This window comes from Lynx canadensis, chromosome B1, assembly GCF_007474595.2.
Source record: "Lynx canadensis isolate LIC74 chromosome B1, mLynCan4.pri.v2, whole genome shotgun sequence".
Lineage (NCBI taxonomy): Eukaryota > Metazoa > Chordata > Mammalia > Carnivora > Felidae > Lynx > Lynx canadensis.
In genome coordinates this window covers 203,713,431-203,733,158 of record NC_044306.2, presented here as the reverse complement: position 1 = coordinate 203,733,158, position 19,728 = coordinate 203,713,431, and the positions used below count along the sequence as shown (strand labels likewise).

Genomic DNA, 19,728 nt, shown 5'->3' with positions numbered 1-19,728 from the left:
GACCCACGTCAGCTACCTTTACTGCGGTAGGGGTGGACACAATGACAGTGGACGGGACCCTCCAGAGGGATTTTAGGGGTTGGACGTTCCACTCCTTTATCCATATTGTATCTCCTGGCTTAAATGGGTGAGTGTCTGCGGTCAGCTCACAGGTAATCGCTCCCTGACCCGATGGTGTAAGGTGGGTAGGGTAGAGCCAGTGGTCCACATCTGTTGTCTTACGGTTAGATTGCCTATCTCATTTAGATGCCCCCTTATGCCCTTGATAGTGGGGGGAGGGTGCCCATACAGGATTTCATAAGGGGAGAACCCCATCTGCTCCTTCAGCCTCCCGCCTGCAGCTGCAGTCTGCCTCCCTGAAGGTCCCTTCTCTCTCCCTGCCTAATGTTAACCCTTTCCCTATTTATTTCTCCGCTGGAACAGGGCCTGTAACTGCTGTTAGAGAGCAGGGTCGGTGACCACTCTGGCTTCTTCAAGCTGATAAGGGACAGTGTAGGGGTACAGCAGTTAGAGTCTGTCCAAGGATCAGTTCAGTGGCCCACAGCATGGTTTTACAGGAAGGCTGGCAGGCATGAGGCGGCATAAACATTAGCAGACACAAGGAGGAAAACCCAGGGTAAAGATTATACTGACCAACAAGGTGGCATCTTAAGGTAACGTCTACAGTTTTCAAACCTGTCAAACAATCTAGGAGAGACCCTGACTTTGTAAACAACATGTGTCGGGGAAGCTTTCATAACCTAGGTGATAGAGAAGCAGGAGCGCAGTAAAAGTAATCAATGGTGGCTCTGTTTCCAAGAGTTTGGTCCTAATTTAATGAAAAAAAAATTTTTTTAAGCATCTAATGCTTGTGAGGACTTATTTAGAGTTTTGCTGAGTATAAGCAGACAGTCTGCTTTATTTTGAGGTATAAAACTTTTTCAAGAGCCAGGAGTTCTACCAAAGAAAGAGTCAAAGCAGCCATTTACCATTATTAATTTGCAAAAGTTTAGGCAAGCCAAACCTGGGTATTACTCTATAAAACAGAACTTTTATTACTTTTTGTGTCTTTTTTGTCTTGCAGAAGAAAGTCTTTACTCAATTAGTAAAAATATCAATCTATACCAACAGATGTTGGAATTGCTTTGACCTTGGCATAGGAATGAAACCTAATTGTTAGTCTTTCCTGGGTGGCCTCCAGTTCCTTGACTGCCTGGGAGAGCAAGTTTGTGGTTGAAAGGATTGTTTCTAAGCCACACTTCACAGGCTGATACCATTTGCAGAACTGTCCTTGACAGATTTTTTTCAGTAAACATCCTTTGGGCCATTTGATAAGTTTTGTCCCTCCCTAAATGAAAGGCCTGATGCTGTGTTTTAATCATCTTTTAGTTCGGTGAGCTTGGTAATAGTGATTGCCCTGCTCTGTTTGTAACCATCCCAAGGGCCGGAGAGAGTGTCTAGGAGTCAGACCCCGGTTTTTTTGGAGGGGGGAGTAGGTGGGATTGAGTCTCCCTTACTCATTGATATAGCCGGCAAACTGTTTTCCTGAACCCTGGTATCTACAACCTACAATATCCAGTAATTTCCCAAACTCACCTAATTGTTTATCTGTCCTGGAGTTGGTAGCACCATAGTCTCTAATTTAGTTATAATGTCTCTTTCTAGCAAGGGAGCAAGGCTCCCTGGCGTTATCAGGAAACAATGAGAAAAAATCAAGTTTCCCCATATACCCCCCAGGGACTGAGAGAAAAATTTAGTTAGAAGTTTTCTGGAGAAGCCTCTAATTGTCATCCTGTGTTTGGATGGTTGGCCTGGAGTGGAAAGGACGACAGAAAAGGTAGCCCTGGTGTCAAGAAGGAAATCAAACAGTTTTCTTTCTATATTTAGAGTTACCTGAGACTCTGGGTTTCTGATGGACAGTTGGTTTTGGGGAGCCACCATGAAGATCCCCAGGCCCCGGTCAGTCCCTCCCAGGGACATTGGTTATCTGAGCCCTCACAGAGAGAGGTCCCCGAGGGCATTCAGATTTCCAGTGGTTGTCTCCACATAAGGGGCGTGGCTTATGGGATTTTCATTTTGGTTGTCCCCTCGGAGGACATTCTCATTTTGGTGCTCCAAATGGCCATGTAAATGGCACTTGGTACCAGGACCTTGGGATGTCCGGTCTGACATAGTACGTAAGGCCACAACTAAGGCCTCAGAGTTTTTTTTTAAGCCTCCTTTTCTGTTTTTGTTTGTTTGTCTTGTTTTGTTTTTTATTCTTATTTTTCTCTTGATCTTGGTTGTAATATATCCGCTTGGCAGCTTGTAAGAGCTCCTCCAGGGTCCCTTCAAGGCCAACAGCCAATTTTTGCATTTTTTCTGAATATCTAGGGCTGATTGAGTGACAGATTTGTCCTTTAAAATCATCTCAGCCTTACAGGTGTCAGGGGAGATAGCCATATATTTAGTGAGAGCCTCCCTCAACCTCTCCAAGAAGGCCATCGGGCTCTCATTTTGTGTTTGCGAAATACTGGCTAATTTTAGCATAATTTAAGGGCTAAATCTTCGATTTCCTTAATTTTTTTTTCAAAACATCTGTCTCATTAAGGGTCTGATTTAACAAAAGCATTGTATCTTTCTAGGTCAACTCAAAAACATACGTAATATTTTGAAAAGTCTTTATATGCTTATCCTATCAGAAAATTTACCTGGATCTCCTTTTATCTGTCTTAAACCTTGTAATGTAAAGGTTTTTTCTTCTGGCATTCTAGCTCTTTGTAGGGGAAACATGGTTGTTACATTACGGGGAGGTCCTGGATAAGGTGGGTAGCAGGGACCAGAATTGTATTTTTTTATATACATATATAAAGAGATTGAGGACCCGAGGAGGAGGAGGAGGTTGAGGTGGGAGACTTCCCTCCCTCCTTGTCTAGGTCTGTTTTGGATACAGGTAAGGGGCCCTTAATTGTGTCCCCTCCTGATTGCTGGACTTTAGAAAGGGTTGCCAGTAAACTAGGATCCACCTTACGTTGCTTAGTAATGCCTTGGTTGGGGAATTACCCACCTATAGGAAAAAGGAAGAAGGTTGTCCCTCATCTCAGTTTGCTACAGCTGGCCAGAGAAACCTCATCTCCTGGCCCCATGTTTTAGCCGGCTATGCGACTGGCAGCCAGAAGCCCTGTCAATCTTGCGAGGTGCCGCGAGTAGTCATTCTTAACCCATGCTTGACCCCGGGTCTGAGAGCTGGCCTGGTCGTTCCTGTTTCTCCTTACCCCTCCGTTTCCCGCCTGCAGGACCTTGGGGGTATGGACTGTGACCAAGCAAGACTTTTCATGGTTCTCGTAGGATGCGCTAATTTTATTCTGGCCCAGCGGTAACTTACACATTGATTATTGGCTGTTGAGGCAGGGGGTTAAAGGGCCACAGTCAAGGCCTATTTCCCTGCCTTTCTCAACAATACCCACATAAATAGGTTTCAGCTATGTGGACATCCCTCTTTGGCATACAGCGGGCCAGGTGTAGTAAAATGGCTCCCATGTATCTTAGCGAAAGCCCTTCGTACATCCTCCCTCCCTCCTGCGGCAGAGGCACCCAATCCTCTGCTGAACAGGAACAGCACAAATGTGGAGGATTTGGAGGCCGGCACCGAGGGTACTGCCATCACCTTCTCAGCTTCTGGATCGAAGAAGGAGGAAGTTTAATCTTAACCCAGCGTATTTTTAAAATCCTTTTATTTTAACCTTAGTCCGTCTTGGCCACACATAAAATTTCTTTTTAAAGATTTCCCTTCACAAACCTTCTACGACTTTTCTTTGTATTACATTTTGTCCCTAGCCATTTCTCTCCAAATAACCAGTCTCATTTAGGACAAAATTACTTTCTCTTACCTGTAACAAAAATATTTGTTTTATTTTTTATAACTTTTTTTATATCTCCTACTTTTTTTTTTTATTTTTTTAATATTTATTTATTTTTGAGACAGAGAAAGAGCATGAATGGGGGAGGGTCAGAGAGAGGGAGATGCAGAATCTGAAGCAGGCTCCAGGCTCTAAGCTTTCAGCACAGAGCCCGACGCGGGGCTTGAACTCATGGACTGCGAGATCATGACCTGGGCCAAAGTCAGATGCTTAACTGACTGAGCCACCTAGGCACCCCTGTGTCTCCTACTTTTTACATACAGAGTTGGCTTTTCTTATTTTTATCAGTTTTAACTACATTTAGCAGATTTTTAACTCTTAGAAACCTTAGTCTCCAGTGAAAATTAGTAATCAGTTGTGAACTCTTGTTATATCAGAATTTTTTAGATGGCAAACTTATGAATCCACTAAGCATAAAGGATGTTTTCCCACAGATCCAAACGTCCTTAGTTTCTCTGCAGCAAGTCAGAAGCACAAACCTACATCTAGTCATTAGTGCTTTAGCCTCTTACCTCGTGAGATATGTAATTAATTTAATCTTAATTTATCATGGAAGCAAAACTTTAACGTTTTAGGTTACCAAAGACTTTGAAAGCTATCTTAACATTTACCCACGAAAACTTTGAGACAGACAAAATTAACCATCATTTTAAGTCACCTTTTTGCTGACAAATTGCAACAGAGATGGCAAATTATTTGACCTTTAGAAAACCTCAGGAAGAAAAAAGTCTTATATATTTAATGCTGATAACTCTAAAGGTATGTCTATTTTAAACCAACGAACTTAAATCCATTTAAATGCCAAATATGTTCCATCTGTGTCCATTTAAGAGTTAATCAGTTTGTTCCCCACTGTCTGTTTTTGCCTGGGGCACCAGTGGGGAACTCTGGCTTCGGTGGTCTTGCGCTCCCGACCTCTGGCGTGGGAGGAGAGGCTGATGATGCTCAAGCAGCCAGTTCTGCAGGCCGACCCCCAGCTGGAGCGGTCGGGGGTGGGGGAGGCAGAAGAGAGGAGGTGCCAGCAGAAGGCAGAGAAAGAGAATTCCCAGTTTTAATTCTTGTCAGCTCAGACAGGGACAGACTCTAGGTTTCTTTTGTTTTGTTCTCCACCAGTGGGATTAGGCAGTGCATGTCCGTCCAGAGAAGACGGGGAATTTCCCCGAAACGAAAGGAGTTTTGGCAGCTGCTTGGGAATATTCCTTACAGTCCCCGTTCTGAGGTAGAATAGCCAGAGACAGTTGGCTCTAATTGTCACAGTCATTGACCCAGGAAATGAACGAGAGACAAGTCCCCACACACAGTCACACGGCGACTCCACCCGCCTCAGTCTCCCTGAGCTGGTTCCTGGGCCTCACGGGTTCCGTTGGTGCACGTGGGGTCCTCGCCCTGGTGCGCTGGGAGGGCTAGTCTGCTGTGGAGCAAGCGGTCCGCTGGCGCCTGGCAAGGGCTCCTCTCCTGGCGCCCCAAGGTTCGCACCCCCGGTGGCAAAGGAGGTGGAAAAGCACCATCTCCGAATCCCAGATGAGCCCCCAGGTAATGTAGCCGGATTCTCACACAGAGTCTTGACACCGAGGCTTTTCTTTCCAGGAAGAACTTTCTTCCTGCCGCACCGCTCAGTTGGGTGCGTAGCCAAAGAACTGAGCCCCGAACACCGCATGATGTAGTTTTTTATATATATTTTTTTTACTTCTTTGTTTTCTATATATGGTCACACATAAACATGTAGTCTGATTAGCTGGCCTCATGTTACAAGGTCGTAAAGGATGTTGTCACATACATGTCTAGTCAGGTTGTCTTGAGGTGTTTTCTCTTTCCTTAGGGAGGGGACCCTACCACACGACAAGGGGAGCCTGGGTGCCACAGTCATTTGAGCATCTGACTCTTGGTTTAGACTCAGGTCATGATCTCACGGTTTGTGAGTTCGAGCCCTGCATTGGGCTTTGTGCTGGCAGCATGGAACCTGCTTGGGATTCTCTCTCTTCCTCTCTCTGCCCCTTCCCCACTCATTCTGTCTCTCTCTCTGTTTCTCAAAAATAAGTAAACATTTAAAAAAAATTACGCAGTTGACACAACAAAAAATAGAGGCCATGGAGGCAATAGAACTAAAAACTTAATGACTTAAACTGACAGCATGAGTGACCTACATCTCCTCTCCTAGGAGAGAGTCTTTAACCACTACTCAGCATGACTCCGCTGATCGGCAGTTTCAGTTGCCGGGGCAGGACTCCTTCCTACAGTACAGCCAGAAGAGGAGTTACTGGTTTGAGTTCCTGCAAGTACAGGGGTCACTGTTGTCTTTAGGAACGAGCACCTCGGGCATTCTAATTCTCTTGCCTCGTTGAGTATTTCACGCTTCGACTCTGATTTCTGCGTTGCCTCTGTCATCTGGTGGGCTTCTTCCTCGTGGCCGGAAGGAGAGCCCCTGGCCGCCTGTGGTTTCAGCCCTGGCACGAGTCCTGTGAGTGTGCGTGAGCCCCCGGCGCTCTGGCCAGCGTGGGCAGGTGACAGATAGGACAGTGTTCATCGAGAGGGAGCGAGGATTACTTCCTAACGGGAAGGCCGGTGGCGCGGACAAACAGTCGTTGGTCTGCCACAAGCAATACAGCGTGTCGAGTGGAATATTGGAGGCAACCGTGAGAGCTAGAGACAGAAGACACAAGTAGTTGCCTGAAGAGGACGGGGCAGGGCACTCGTACGGTCAGAGCCCCTCTCTGTTACTGGAGTTTTACGTCGCGCACGTGCTGCTTTAGTACAAGTTAAAACGCGTGTCAAGTACGTACCTCACGGCAAGAGATGGCTGTCGTTCTCAGCCTTTCTTCATTTGGCAAGGATGCGCCCAGTCCGCCCGGCCAGGCTGCGCTCTGGGTGCGTGGCGGTCAGCTGGGCCAGCGTGGCTGTCACAGGGCAGTGGGAAGGACAGTACACAGAGAAGCACAAGTCTGGCTGTTTCTGGGGAGGGACGCGGGTAGTGCGGCGGTAGGCGAAGCTGGTGTGAGGAGGGAGGATGGGGTCTCCGAGAGGCTCTGTTCGGCTAAGGCCCGAAGACCGCTGGGAGCGCAGGGGCGAGGGTCAGAGCGGCACTGGGGAGGCAGGCGGGGGCCGGGGTCGCGGAGAAGGAGGCGTCTTCGTGGCTGCTTCATTTAATTGCTGTTGCCCTCAGACAGAGGCATGGCCAGGATTCAATTATCCAGCGGACTCGAGTTTCAAACCCTCCTCGTTACTAACGTTGAAAGAATTTTTGTTTTGAAGATCTTTTGATTTATGCTTCACTGACGCACTGTAATGAGTTTAAAGTCAAGAAAATAATTATGCCACATGAAGAATAGGTTATTTTGAGTATGTTGGTCATTTTGATATTTGGCTACCGGTTGGTTTGGGTCTGATACCAGAAGGACAGCAGTTCATCTCCGAATGCTACTTTCTAACCCTCTTGGGGTAAGAGTGACCCATCCTGTGTCCTGCTCGTCACGTGGAGTTCTGCGCCATTCAAGGTGTATGCCAGCTCCCCGCTCTCCCTTCCCGCTCTTCCTTTTCTCAGCAGTCCACCGCGGGGCCGTCCAGTAGAGCTTCCTGCATCGTGGGAACATTCCGTCTGCACTGATACAGTTGCCTCCAGCCATTTGTGGCTTTTGGGCACTTGAAATGTGGCTAGTGTGATTAAGGAGCTGTTTTTAATTTTATTTTAATTTTAATTGACTTAAGTTAGAACAGCCCCATGTGGCTAGTGGCCGCTGTATCAGGACAGGGTGTTGGGGGGGGGGCGGGGCGCGCGGCGTGTTCTACTGAAGAGCTTGGGACTCGGTGCCGGGCGCGTGGACTTTCCCGCCTTGTCTTGGATGCTGTTTGTTGGTTCAGTATTTGCAAATGAGGTGTCTGTGTGTATATAAATTTCCGTCTCCATCTCCTTTACTTTGCGTTTCTTTTAAAGATACTGGGGGACAGAATTAACGTATTTCATTGGTTTTGAGATGGAGTTTAAATAAATAATCTTGCACGTTTATATAAATAAGGTGCACTTCACGTAGAAAGTTGGTAATTTTCGTTTATGCTTTGATTAAACAAAGGCAGTGAGTTCCACTCCACCACTAAAAATTGAGACGTTCAAATCTGTCCATTTCAGGTATTATTTCTCAAAATGGGAACTAGTCTGAATAATGGCCTTGACCTCTGGTTTTGTCTTACTCCGGTCCCTTAGAGAAGGGGATAAGAATCCCAGAATCGTTTGCCTGTTTCATATTCAAACCAACATTAACACATGGCCAAGAAATACACTTGGCCTCCTTCTACAAACCTGGGTATCTAACACCCTGTCCTCTCTGCCGAGATGAGCCAGTTAGAAGCAGGTGGCAGAACACAAGGCACAGGCTGAGAGTGGCGTCGCTGTGTTGCTGGTGCGGCTGGGTTGAAGCCCTCTGGCCTGTGGCCACAGTAAGTCCAAGCTGCTTACTGTGTTGGATTCCAAGTCCACATCGCGTGCCCTTCCGCACCACAGTCTGGTCCGGATGCCCACTCTGCCAAGGGCAGCAGCAGGTGATAGGCCCTCCTGGAAGCAGGGCCGGGGCCGGCAGAAGGCGGGCACCGCGTGCTCGCTTCCCTCCTTGTGGGCGGAGCAGGAAGGCTGGCAGAGCTCCCTCGTGGTGCTTCTGGAAGGGTCGGCGTTCCACTGCATGCAGGAACACTGGAAGAGGGAGAACGTGGTTCCTCCTGCAGTAACCAGATGGACGTTGATCCAGAATCACTTGGGCCGGTGTCAAGGCCTGCGGATGGCCGCACTGCCGGGACGACGGTGTGTGCGGGTGGGGTGGTGCTGCCTTTCACAGGCGGTGCCCCATCAGTCCTTAGAGCGGCCCTGTGAGATCCCCCTTTTTACTGGTGAGAGAGTCGAGGCTCCGAAAGGTCATATGGTAAAACCCAGAAGGAAAACCCATCCATTTTTTCTGGTCCTTTGTCCTCTGTCTTACACCACGCTGTCTGGGTTGCTGATGGCACTTCCCGCCACCCTCGGGGTCCAATAATGCGGAGCCCCTGCCTCCCAAGCCCGCTTCTCCCACCTGCCCCAGCCCTGCCTGCAGTGCTCCTGGACAGACCTCTCTTTCAGCTCCGAGAGGACAGGACAAGGGGGGGGGTCTGCTCTGTGCACAGCCTCTGTCTGCCCTCCTGCCTCAGGGTGCCCTTCAGTCCTTTGTCACTGTCGCCGGGCCCCAGGCCCTGGCCCTTCTCCCAGGTCCTCAGGCCCACCTGGCTTCCCTTGCCTCCCAGCCACGTGGGACATTGTGCCCTGGGCCTGGCTTTCTTTCTTTCCCTCTGTCTCTGCCAGTGGTCGCTGCTAGGGACTGGGGAGGGAGGCCCCACCCAGGGCATCTTCTAACCCGGGTCAGGTACTCGCACTCCTCTTGTGTGGAGGTTACACAGCTGCTGTAACAAGCAAGCAGCATTTCCATGGCTCACACAGCAGAGGGCTGTTCTCGTCTGTGTGCCCGTGCAGGACGGTGCTCCTGCCCCCTGGGGGCTCTTCTGCCTGTGGAGACCGGAGCCCGGGCCCCTGACCTTCGTGAGGGTCAGCACCCTGGCCTTGGTGGCTGAGGAAGCGCAGAGGGAAGGCAGACAAGACTGCCTTAGGCTGGAAGTGAGCTGCATCCTTTTTCCTGTGTTTCTCTGGTGCAGCTCTTAGCAGCCCCCACCCTTTACAGGGGCTTCCTTGCCCCGGTGGGGGACTGCTTCCCGGAGGGGAGACAGGCCTCGGGACGCAGGCTGCCACCTGACAGAGACGGAAACCAGGCATTTCCCAGGTGACAAACATCAGAGGTGGGCGTCACGGCAGGACCAGCAGCCCCATCGGCCACCTGCCAAGGGCTCCAGACAGACCAGGGGGCTTTCTAGAGCTTTTACCAGTGCATGTGTGTCCCACCCTCCCCTCGGGTCGGCTCATCTCCGGACAAAGAGACACAGCCCCGCAGTCCCTTCCTCCCATCTCCTCTTCCCTCTGCTCCTCTCACTCCTGCCCCTTGTGTGTCCCGAGTCTCGCGCACACGTCCGCCCGTCCCCGTCGTGCAGCGTGTAGTAACACGCGTGTTGTCTTCTCTTCTTGCCTGTGGCTGTGCTGAGAACCGCGCCTCTGGCTAAAAACAGACCGACCCTGGGGCGCCTGGGGGGTTCAGTCGGTTGAGCGTCCGACTTCGGCTCAGGCCATGATCTCACGGTTCAGGAGTTCGAGCCCCACGTCAGGCTCTGTGCGGACAGCTCGGAGCCTGGAGCCTGCTTCGGGTTCTCTGTGTCCTTCTCTCTCTGCCCCTCCCCTGCTCGTGCTCTGTGTCTCTCAAAAAAATAAATAAATGTAAAAAAAATAAAAACTAAAGAACCAAAATACAAACCGACCCCTTCTTTGTTCTGTGGCTTCCTCCCCTGTCCTCTCTCTCTACTTACTTCACGGCTTTTCACAGTAAACGTCTCTGGAGGTTTTTCCTGCACTTCTCGCGCTGGGCTCTCGCTCTGGTTTCTCCACTTGTAGCCGTGTGACCAGGAGCGTCTGCGCAGAGGCCTCGTGTGCTCCTCCTATGTCTGCGGGACGGATTCCCCCGCCGCCCGCCTTCCTTCGTGACGCTTTCTTTCCAGCCTCCTAATTGTACGTGTTCCTGGTTTCTGTCTCCCCCCACGCCAGCTTTCCCGAGATGGAAGTGACTTCGTAACACTTGCCTGCTGAAGGGTACAGCGTACTGACTAGATGTGCGAGGACGCTGTGGAGTGATGGCCGCGGTGAGTTCTGGCACCGTCCATCACTTCACGCAGTTACACACTTTATTTTCCTAAGGTGTGCTTTCTTAGCGACTTTTAAGTACACCACACGGCACTGTTTTCTAGAGTCACCATGTGGTACGTTACAGCTTGGGGTGAATAACGGGGATTTGTGCTTTTGACCCTCTTCACCCAATTCTCCCACCCTCACCCCTGCCTCTGGCAGCTACCGGTCTGTTCTTGGCATCTGAGTTCAGTATTTCAGATTCCACACGTAAGTGAGATCATGTGGTTTTAGTCTTTGTGACTTATTTCATTGTATTTTATTTGTTTTTATTTTAGCGCGAGCACGAGTGGGGGAGGGGCAGAGAGAGCGAGAGAGAGAATATCCCAAGCAGTCTCCACACTCAGCGTGGAGCCTAACGCAGGGCTCGATCCCATGACCCTGGGATCGTGACCTGAGCCGAAATCAAGAGTCAGGTGCTCAACCGACCGAGCCACCCGGGGGCCTCAGTCTGACTTATTTCATTCATTTAGCATAACGCCCTCAAGATCCGTCCATGTTGTCACAGATGACAGGATCTCCTTTTTTTATGACCCTTTTGTATGTATACCACATCTTCTTTACTCCTTCGTCTCTTGACGGATGCTGATGTCGTTTCCACGTCTTGGGTGTTGTAACACTGCAGTAAATGTGGGGGTGCAGGTACCTCCGAGATAGCGGTTTTGTTTCCTTCAGATAAATGCTCAGAGGTGGGATCGCTGGATCGTGTGGCCATTTTATTTTTAGTTTCTTGAGGAACATCTGTACTGTTTTCCACAGCGGCTGCAGCAGTTTGCACGAGGGCTCCCCTTCGTCCACATCCTCGCCAACGCTTGCCGTTTTGATAGTAGCCATCCTAGCAGGGGGGAGGCGCGAGCTCGTAGCGGGTTTGATTGCCGTTTCCCTGACCGTGGCGGACGTGGAGCGTCTCTGCGTGCACCTGTTGGCCATCTGTGTGTCTAGGGAAAAATGCCTGTGTCGGTCTTTTGCCCACTTATTAATCGGATTCTTGGGTTGTCTGCTATTGAGTTGTATTAGTCCCTTATATTTTTTGGACATTAGCCTCTTGCGAGATGTGTTGTTTGCACATATTTTCTTCAATTCTGTAGGTTGCCTTTTCATTTTGCTGGTCGTTTGCTGTGCAGAAGCTTTTGGTTTGGTGTGGTCTCACCTGCTTATTTCTTTTTAAATATTTTTATTTTTATTTTATTTTTATTTTTTATTTTTTTTAATTTTTTTATTTATTTTTGAAGGAGAGAGAGACAGAGCATGAGCCAGGGAGGGGCAGCGAGAGAGGGAGACACAGAATCCGAAGCAGGCTCCAGGCTCTGAGCTGTCAGCACACAGCCCGACGCGGGGCTCGAACTCACGGACCGTGAGATCGTGACCTGAGCCGAAGTCAGTCGCTCAACCGACTGAGCCACCCAGATGCCCCAGCACCTGTTTAATTTTTTATTTTGTTGTTTGTGATTTAGGCGGCACGTCCAAAAAATTGTTGCCAAGATCCAAGTCAATAAGCTTTCCCCTGTTTTCTTCTAGGAGTTCTGCGGTTTCAGGTTCTACATTTAAGTCTAATTGATTTCGAGTTCATTTTTGTGAGTGGTATAAGGTGGGGATCCAGTTTTCTTCTTTATCTGTGAAGATGCAGTTTTCCTCACACCATTTAGCAAAGAGGAGTCTTTTCTCCTTTGGGTATTCTTGTTCCTGGTTCCTATCCTTGGTCTCTCTTCTCTCTCTCCTGGTATCTCTGTCTCTCCTCCTCTGTTTCTCTTACACTCCCTGTCTCCGTCTCTGTCTCCCACCTCACTGTCAGTAGGACTGTCCCCTTTGTGACCTGGCTTGGTCATTGCTGCAGAGATGACTCATCATTGTCTACATAGTCTGGGTCGCCCCACGGACTTGTCTGCCTCGATCTCTCGTGTCCGTCATCCTCGTAGCTGTGTGACTTGGTGTCTTGCCAGCACGTCACACTTAGGATAAAAATTGAACTCGTCCCCTGGCATAGCTGCTTTACTCTGGCTCCTTTTTGCCACTTTGGTCCGTCCTCACCGTGGGAGATGCTCAGACCCCAGCGTTGCTGCTGACTCCTCCCCGCCCCAACGAGCCGCCTGACTTCCTCTGCTCTCCCGTCCACTTCGCCCTCTCTGCTGACGAACCCCCTGCCCCCAGAGGCCGTGAGAACCTTCCTAGCAGCCCTGCTTGCTGGTCATTTGTTCTGGCCCGTGCCTTGCTGAGCCCTTCACTCAGGTTTTACTGTTTGATGCTCTGAGCAGCCGCTGCTCCTAATTCCATTTTGCAAATGAGAAAGCTGAGACCCGGGTGATGTGCAGCCAGGGCCAGGTAAGTGGGGGAGCCGTGGTCTGATTGCAGAGCCTGCACTGCATCCCGGGCACCTGGAACACAGCTCTGACTGTGGGTTCCTGCCCCTGTTCCGTGAACCCCCTCCTCCGTGGTCTGTCACTCCCTGTGCTCTCCGGCCTGGCTCCCTGCCTCTTCCCTCGTGTCCACTGGCCCTCAAGGAGCCCGTGCAATAACGGAGGGCACGGAGAAGGACCGGGCCCGGGCTGAGTGGGCCGGAGGTGGGTGATGCTGTCCACGCAGCACCCAGAGAAAACCCTGGAAATGGAGCCAGAGACAAGACGAGCGCTGGACGTCTCACTGGAACTGACCTTCTGAGTATGTCTGCCGTGCTGCCTGGGTGCCCCAGGAGGCCAGCCCGGTGTCATGTGCTGTGACTCTCCTGCTTTGGTTAGTTCTCTTTCTCTGCCTCAGGTCAGAGGCGCAACAGTCACAAAGTAGTCGGGAACGAATACACAAAGCGTAGTCTGTCTGTGTTTGCCCGTGTTAGGGCCCCTTTGCACTTGGGAGGTTGTAGAACCTAAACCGGAAATAAGATTTTGACTCCCCGGCTGTGGCGCCAGGAGACTCGAGATACAGAAGGCAGGGAGCCGTTGGCAGCCCCCACCTGTGTTAGGTCTTCCTGCTGGGCTTGCAGCGCGTGCGTGTCTGCTGGTCCTTGGGGCGAGGGCCAGCTCACGTGGAGCCCGGGCAGATGGCACGGGAGGCGTCTTGAGCTGACTTTGTATCTGTCTAAAGGAGGGGATAGAATGAAATCGCTAATTCCCGGAGGGGATTTGTCCAGGCCTTGAGGGCGATGCCATGGACAGGCTTGTGGGCAGAGGGCCACCGGGCGTGCCGCTGACGTGTGGCTGGCTGCGTGGTGGCCCCGCCCCAGGAGGGCCCGTGCTGGCCCTGTGCTCTCAGTAGTCTGTGGATCGTGGGCTGGGGTCTGGCGTGGGCACTTGCCGTGGTGCAGCCCAAATGGGACCCCAGGCCTCCCAGAGCTCAGCCTTTCCACACTGAGCAGAGAGGAGCCGACCCGGGCCCTGCGGCCCCTGCCATCTCTAATCTCTGGGGCTTTCTCTGCTCACCACGGGCTCTCGAGCCTTCTTTGCAAACAAGGAGACATTTATTACGTCATGAGTGGGGTGTCGCGAGGGTCCTGCCGCTCCTACCGGAGTGGCCTTGCTGTCCCAGGGGCAGTAACCTGTGGCACCCGGTGTGGGCCACCTGCTCCTCGGTGGAGCCGGGTCCGCTGTCCCGGCGCAGGTGCGGCTCTTGGCGCGGGGCTCCTGGGGAACTTGCCAACGGGGGCGGAAGAGAAGGCGCGGCGAATAAGGCGTCAGCTCCCGTGGCTGCTCCGTCAGCTAAGCGGCATGTCTGGGTTTGCTTCAAAAGCCCGGTTTTCTAAGTGCCAAATGCTTTGTGTAAGTACAGGAGAAAGCTGAGGGTGTACCTTTTGTGTGAAGTCTTCCTGTGGCCACAGAGCGTTGGGCCCCAGTGAGCCGCCCAGACATTCCCCTCTCAGTTCTACTTTTGGCTTGTTTCCAGGAATGTTCCGTAGGATCACAGCAGCCGCCTCCAGACTCCTCACGGTGGACAGCAGCGACAGCAGCTTCTACGGCCTGGACAGGCTGAACGCGCAGGTGCGCGCCATGGTGCCCACGCATCCGGCGCTCGTGCTGCTCTGGTGCCAGATCCTGCTGCTCGTCAGCCACACCGACCACCGCTGGTGGGCAGAGGTGCAGCAGACCCCCAGGTACGCCCGCCCCCGTGGGCCGGGACAGCGGTCAGCGGGAGGTCTGGCCCCGTGCCCGTGAGGCTTTGTGCAGATTCCGCTCTCTGTCCGTCCTCCTCTCGTGGGGAGGAACGTGGTCAGACCAGAGGCATTTACAATAGCTGCTGCTTTTCAAGTGTGGTCTCTTTGACAAGTTCTTCGACACCGTCCCTCTTGTGGTTCCTTCTGGTCATGCTGTGTCCCTCTTGCTGGGCTCTCGTCCTTAAATTGGTTCCAGAGCCAGACGTGTTGCAATGTCTTAACTTCATTGTAAGTTAAATGTGGTTCTGGTTATTCTTAGATAATGAAGTAATTACTGAGCAGCATTTCAGAAGTACTTGGAAATGCCCTCTTTTTTATCATTCGAGAAGACTTACTAAGTATCTGATTGGGGGTGACCCCCTTTCTGCAAAGAGTTTTCAGGCGTAAGCCTTGATTTCTGGGCATTTGCACACACGTGGGAATGAAGCTTTGCCACCCATCCCCCACGCTGGGTCCTCAGTGTGGTGTTTCTGGAAGGCTCGAGAGCCCGTGGTGAGCAGAGAAAGCCCCAGAGATTAGAGATGGCAGGGGCTGCAGGGCCCGGGTCGGCTCCTCTCTGCCCAGTGTGGAAAGGCTGAGCTCTGGGAGGCCTGGGGTCCCAGTTGGGCCGCACCGTTGCTTTCAGCTGGAAAATCCAGTGTTGGCAGGCGTCACTCACTATCCGCTCCGTGCTGTGTGTTGTGGAAGACGCAAAGGAACAATAACACCCGTTTCCGGCCCTCAGCGTGCTTACGGTTTAGTTGGGGAAGACAGGCTACTGGAAACATTTGAAATGCTTCGAGAACATTGTTAAGTTTGTCACGATGACGACCGACGGTAAGAGTCAGGGACAGAGAATGAGTGTCTTCCGCGTCGGTGCTTCCTCAGTGCACACACCAGGCAGCTGGCAGGCTTATTAGAACCAGGGTTGGTTCACCAGGTCACTGGCGGGGCCTGGGACTCTGCTCCTCCGCCAGGCTCCCGGGTGGAGTGATGCTCTGGTCCGCGGAGCACACGCCGGGCGAGGCCCTGAGTCCCTGAGGAGTGGGCCTGAGAGCCGCCGGGGGCTCGTGCCAGAGACCCGGACTGTGCGTGCGTGTAGAGAATGTGTGGAGTGCACGTGTGTGCGTGTGTAGAGTGTGTGTGCCCGTAGGGTTTGTGCGTGTGCGTAGAGCATGTACGTGTGTGAGGGTGTGTGTGTGGAGGGCACGTGTGTGTGCACACGAGGTGACAACATACTGGTGGTTGAATCTAGGTGAAGGGTGTGTGACTGCTCATTGAATTAACCTTTCAGCTCTTCTGTTGGTTGGAAAGTCTTCGGAGTAAAAGTTCAGGAAAACAGATCTAGGAAGTCGGGACATTTGAGACCGCCTGGCTCTGGACGGCTCACAGGAGGTTTGCTCCAGAGGGAGACACGTGGGAAGCGGCTGTGAGTTCGAACGGCTCCAAATCCTCCCCACCCGGGACGTTACAGGCGCTTCCCCTTCTAGGCCTCGGAGCGGGTGCAGGGCGGTGTCATTACAGTTTTCATTCGTGTTTCTCTCATGACTTAGAAAGTCAGTCGTGTTTTCACGTGCCTGTTGGCCATTTGTATACCTTCTGTTGTAAAGTACACATTCAGTTATTGGCTGTTTTTTAAGATTTGGCTGTCTGTTGTCTTGTGACTGGGCTGTAAATTTTTTATATTCTGGATGTAAGCTCTTTGTCAGAGGTAGCGTAAAAGTTCTCTCTTGTTCTGTGGTTTGCTGTTTTATCTTCATGATTTAATTTGAGCAGAAATGTTACAATTCTATGCAATCAAGTTTGTCAGTTATTCTGGTTCATTCTTTTTCTGTCCAACCCAAGAAATGTGTGCCTCCCCCAAGAGCACCTAGATTGTCTTCTGTGGCTTCTTCTGGAACTTCCATAGCGTTGGTGCTCACCGCTGCGAGCTAACATTTGTGTGTGACGAAACGTGCGGGGTGCTTCGGTCAGCATCGCGTGTGGAAAAGGCCGTCCCGCCTCTGTTGAGTCCCCGTGGCACCTGCCTCAGAACCCAGCGGGCTCCGGTGTGCAGACCTGCCTCTGGGCCCTGCTCACGGCCGTCACTCCGCGCTGCCGGCACCGCCACTGCGTCCCTCGGCCGCCCTGCCGCTCCCCCAGCTTCCCTTCACGGTCAACATGGCTTTGGCTCTTTTACGTTCTTTGCGTTTCCACCTGTGTGTCTTCGAATCCGCTTGTGAGTGCAGACCAGCCAGCGGCGGGGGTTTGACTGAGCTTGCAGCCGGTCTGGAGAGTGATCTGGAGAGCCCATGTCCAGCATCCAGTCTTCCCGTCTTCGAACTTGGCCTCTCTCCCTGCTGAGTTAGGTGCTTCGTGTGCCACGACCTTCTCCTAGTGTCTGGCGTACAGGGGTCACACGTGTTTCTGAATTGTTTCTGCGCTTCATCTGGGATGGTGTGTCAAGTGCTGCTTTCAGAAGTGTTTTGTTTTACGTGGTGTGCCACTAGCTTCTGGAAATGCAAGTGGTTTTGTGTACTGACTTCACGTCCCGAGACCTGGCCCGACTCACGCGGGGGCCCCAGGAGGCTTCTCTGTGCACACACACGTGTCACCTCCAGGTGGAGACTTTCCACTTCTTCCTTCCCCACTTGCATTCCTCCTTTCCTCTCTTCTGCTTCAGGACACTGACCGGGCCCTGCACACAAGGCTGGCCTCCTGTGTGTGTGTTTCTCGTGGGGTCCACGGGTGCCACTTCCCTAACGGCTCCTGTCCACTTGCTGTCCAGGGCGGTGGAAGAGATGGACTTCGCCACTTGATAGCATTTAAGACACGGAAACTGCAGAGGTGTTATTAATCGCAGTGTTTCGCTTCCCTTTTTTAAAAATTTGTTGTTTTAAGTAATCTGTATCCCTAACGTGGCGCTCAGACTCACAACCCCGAGACCCAAGAGTCACCTGCTCTGCAACAGAGCCAGCTGGGGGCCCCAGAGAAGACAAAAGCAGATTTAGTCAGTAGACTTAAATGCTTGAAAAATCCGGACAACCTCGAGAGCCAGTCACTGTCAGAGGCTGCAGGCGTCCCTTTTGCTTTGGGGAGCTGTGTAGGTGGAGCACCCGCCGTGGCCACGGGGCCCCTTCGACCAGCTGGGGGTGCAGGAAGAGTCGCGCTCCTCCGGTCTGCCATGCTGGATCCTTGCCGGTCTCTTTCCATTAGTGTTAGGTGCTTGTGTGTGTGTGGGCGGGGGCAGTGTGTGCGTGGTTATGATGTGTGTCGTATTTGTGGTGTGCGTACGGTCTATGTACGGCGAGTGTTTGGTATTTGTGTGGCGTGTGTTTGGCTCTTTTTGTGTTGGTGGGAGTTAACCCGCTAAGTGTCTCCATCAACTCTGGGATGTCCTGTTCAGACCACCTGCTCCTTTTCTGTTGCGTGTGCCTTTGTTTACTCTGATGTTACGTCAGAAACCTCTGCATCTGGGAATTGTTTTCTGGGGCTGGCAGGAGGGCTGAGAAGAGGAGACGTTTCTGTTTGTCGGTTTTAAATTGACTTACGACTTACAATACAGGACAACCCACTCTTGTACCAAGTGTCAGGTGAATGCCACCACAGTCACGATACAGATCAGTGCTGTCACCTCAGAAGATCCCCTGCGTCCTTCGTGGTCACCCCCATACCCTGCCACTGGTCCATGCTCTGTGCTTGTGTGTAGCCTGTTGCACGGTGCCATTTGGATGGAGTCACACGGTCCGCGCTTCTTCAGTCTGGCTTTGTCACTTGGCGCGCTGTATTTAAAGGTCTTCTATGGCGCTGGTGTGCATGTACCAGTGATTTGTTCTTGGGATCAGCGAGTAGTATTCCCTTGTCTGGGTAACAGCTGGCTCGCCCATTCACCAGGTGAGAAAAGGCAAATTGCAGTTTGAACAGGTTTCCAACCTGTAGAATAGTTGAGACCAGTTCCCTTGTAAATCCTGAAGTGTCAGAGGAGAAGTTGACACATTCCAGAACATTCTCGTCCTCGCGTGACCTCTGTCTCCACTGCCGAGGGAAGGAGATTGTCCTCACACTTAGGCCGGGGCAAGTTTGTGGGAGTGGCAACAAGTGTGTGAAGGGTTGTGGCGGAATCGAGGGTTCCAAGTGTGTGATTCCCCTGGGCTGAGAAAGAAAAAGACCGGCTTCCCTAGAGGGGGTGAATTTTGCAGACCTGCTCTCAGCTGGGACCTCGGTGAGCGCGCGCTTCCCTGGTGACTCGTGAAAGACGGTAGGCAGCTCGTGTGCGCGCCGGCGCTGGGGTCCCCACGGCAGCTGCCTTGTCCGGCGCGGTGGCCAAGAGCCTCGGCGCCTGAGTGCCCATCCGCCTGCAGCCTCGGGCCGGCCTTGGCCTTTAGGTCAAGCATTTGGCGGTTTGCCCGTGAGACCCTCTTCTTTCTTTCGTTTTCCACGCATGCGCTGCCTTAGCTCAGAGGCCAGCGGCTAAAAGCGCACGTCACACACGCGGTGGGGGTGGCCGTCCCAGAGGCGTCAGCACGCCTGTTGCTCCTTCCAGGAGACGTAGTCTGTCCAGTACGAAGTCACTCAGCCCCCAGATGTCCGGAGAGGAGGGGGACTCCGACGCGGCCAGCAAACCCGGAATGTGCAACAGAGAAATAGTGCGGCGGGGAGCTCTCATTCTCTTCTGCGATTATGTCGTAAGTCGGGAAATGGGTGTGGTGGGGCAGGGGCAGCTTCCGCGGAGCCACCTCCTGCCACCCAGCCACCAGCTCGGAGACCACAGGACCGTGGACCGCAGCGAGCGTTGGGTCCTGCTCCGGCTGGTCGCGGAAGGAAGGTTTGTCCGCAGGTCCCGTGCCTCTGGCACCTGGTCGGCCTGCCTGTGTGACAGGAACGAGCCGAGAGTGTGACTTTTGAGTGCGGCTCTCCTGCGAGGTCCGTCATCTGTGGGAAGGGCCTTAGGTACCTGT

At 52.1% G+C, this 19,728-nt stretch overlaps 1 protein-coding gene across 5 annotated transcripts in view; it reads left to right on the top strand.

Moving 5' to 3' along the window:
- The window catches only part of HTT (huntingtin), a 149,358-nt gene that overhangs the window by 93,334 nt on the left and 36,296 nt on the right, over nt 1-19,728 (top strand). For all 5 annotated transcript variants that reach the window (XM_036064275.1, XM_036064274.1, XM_030314313.1 and 2 more), the window contains 2 exons: nt 14,545-14,752; nt 19,314-19,455. In XM_036064275.1, coding sequence (XP_035920168.1) covers nt 14,545-14,752; nt 19,314-19,455 — 350 coding nt within the window. The remainder of the gene's footprint in view (nt 1-14,544; nt 14,753-19,313; nt 19,456-19,728) is intronic.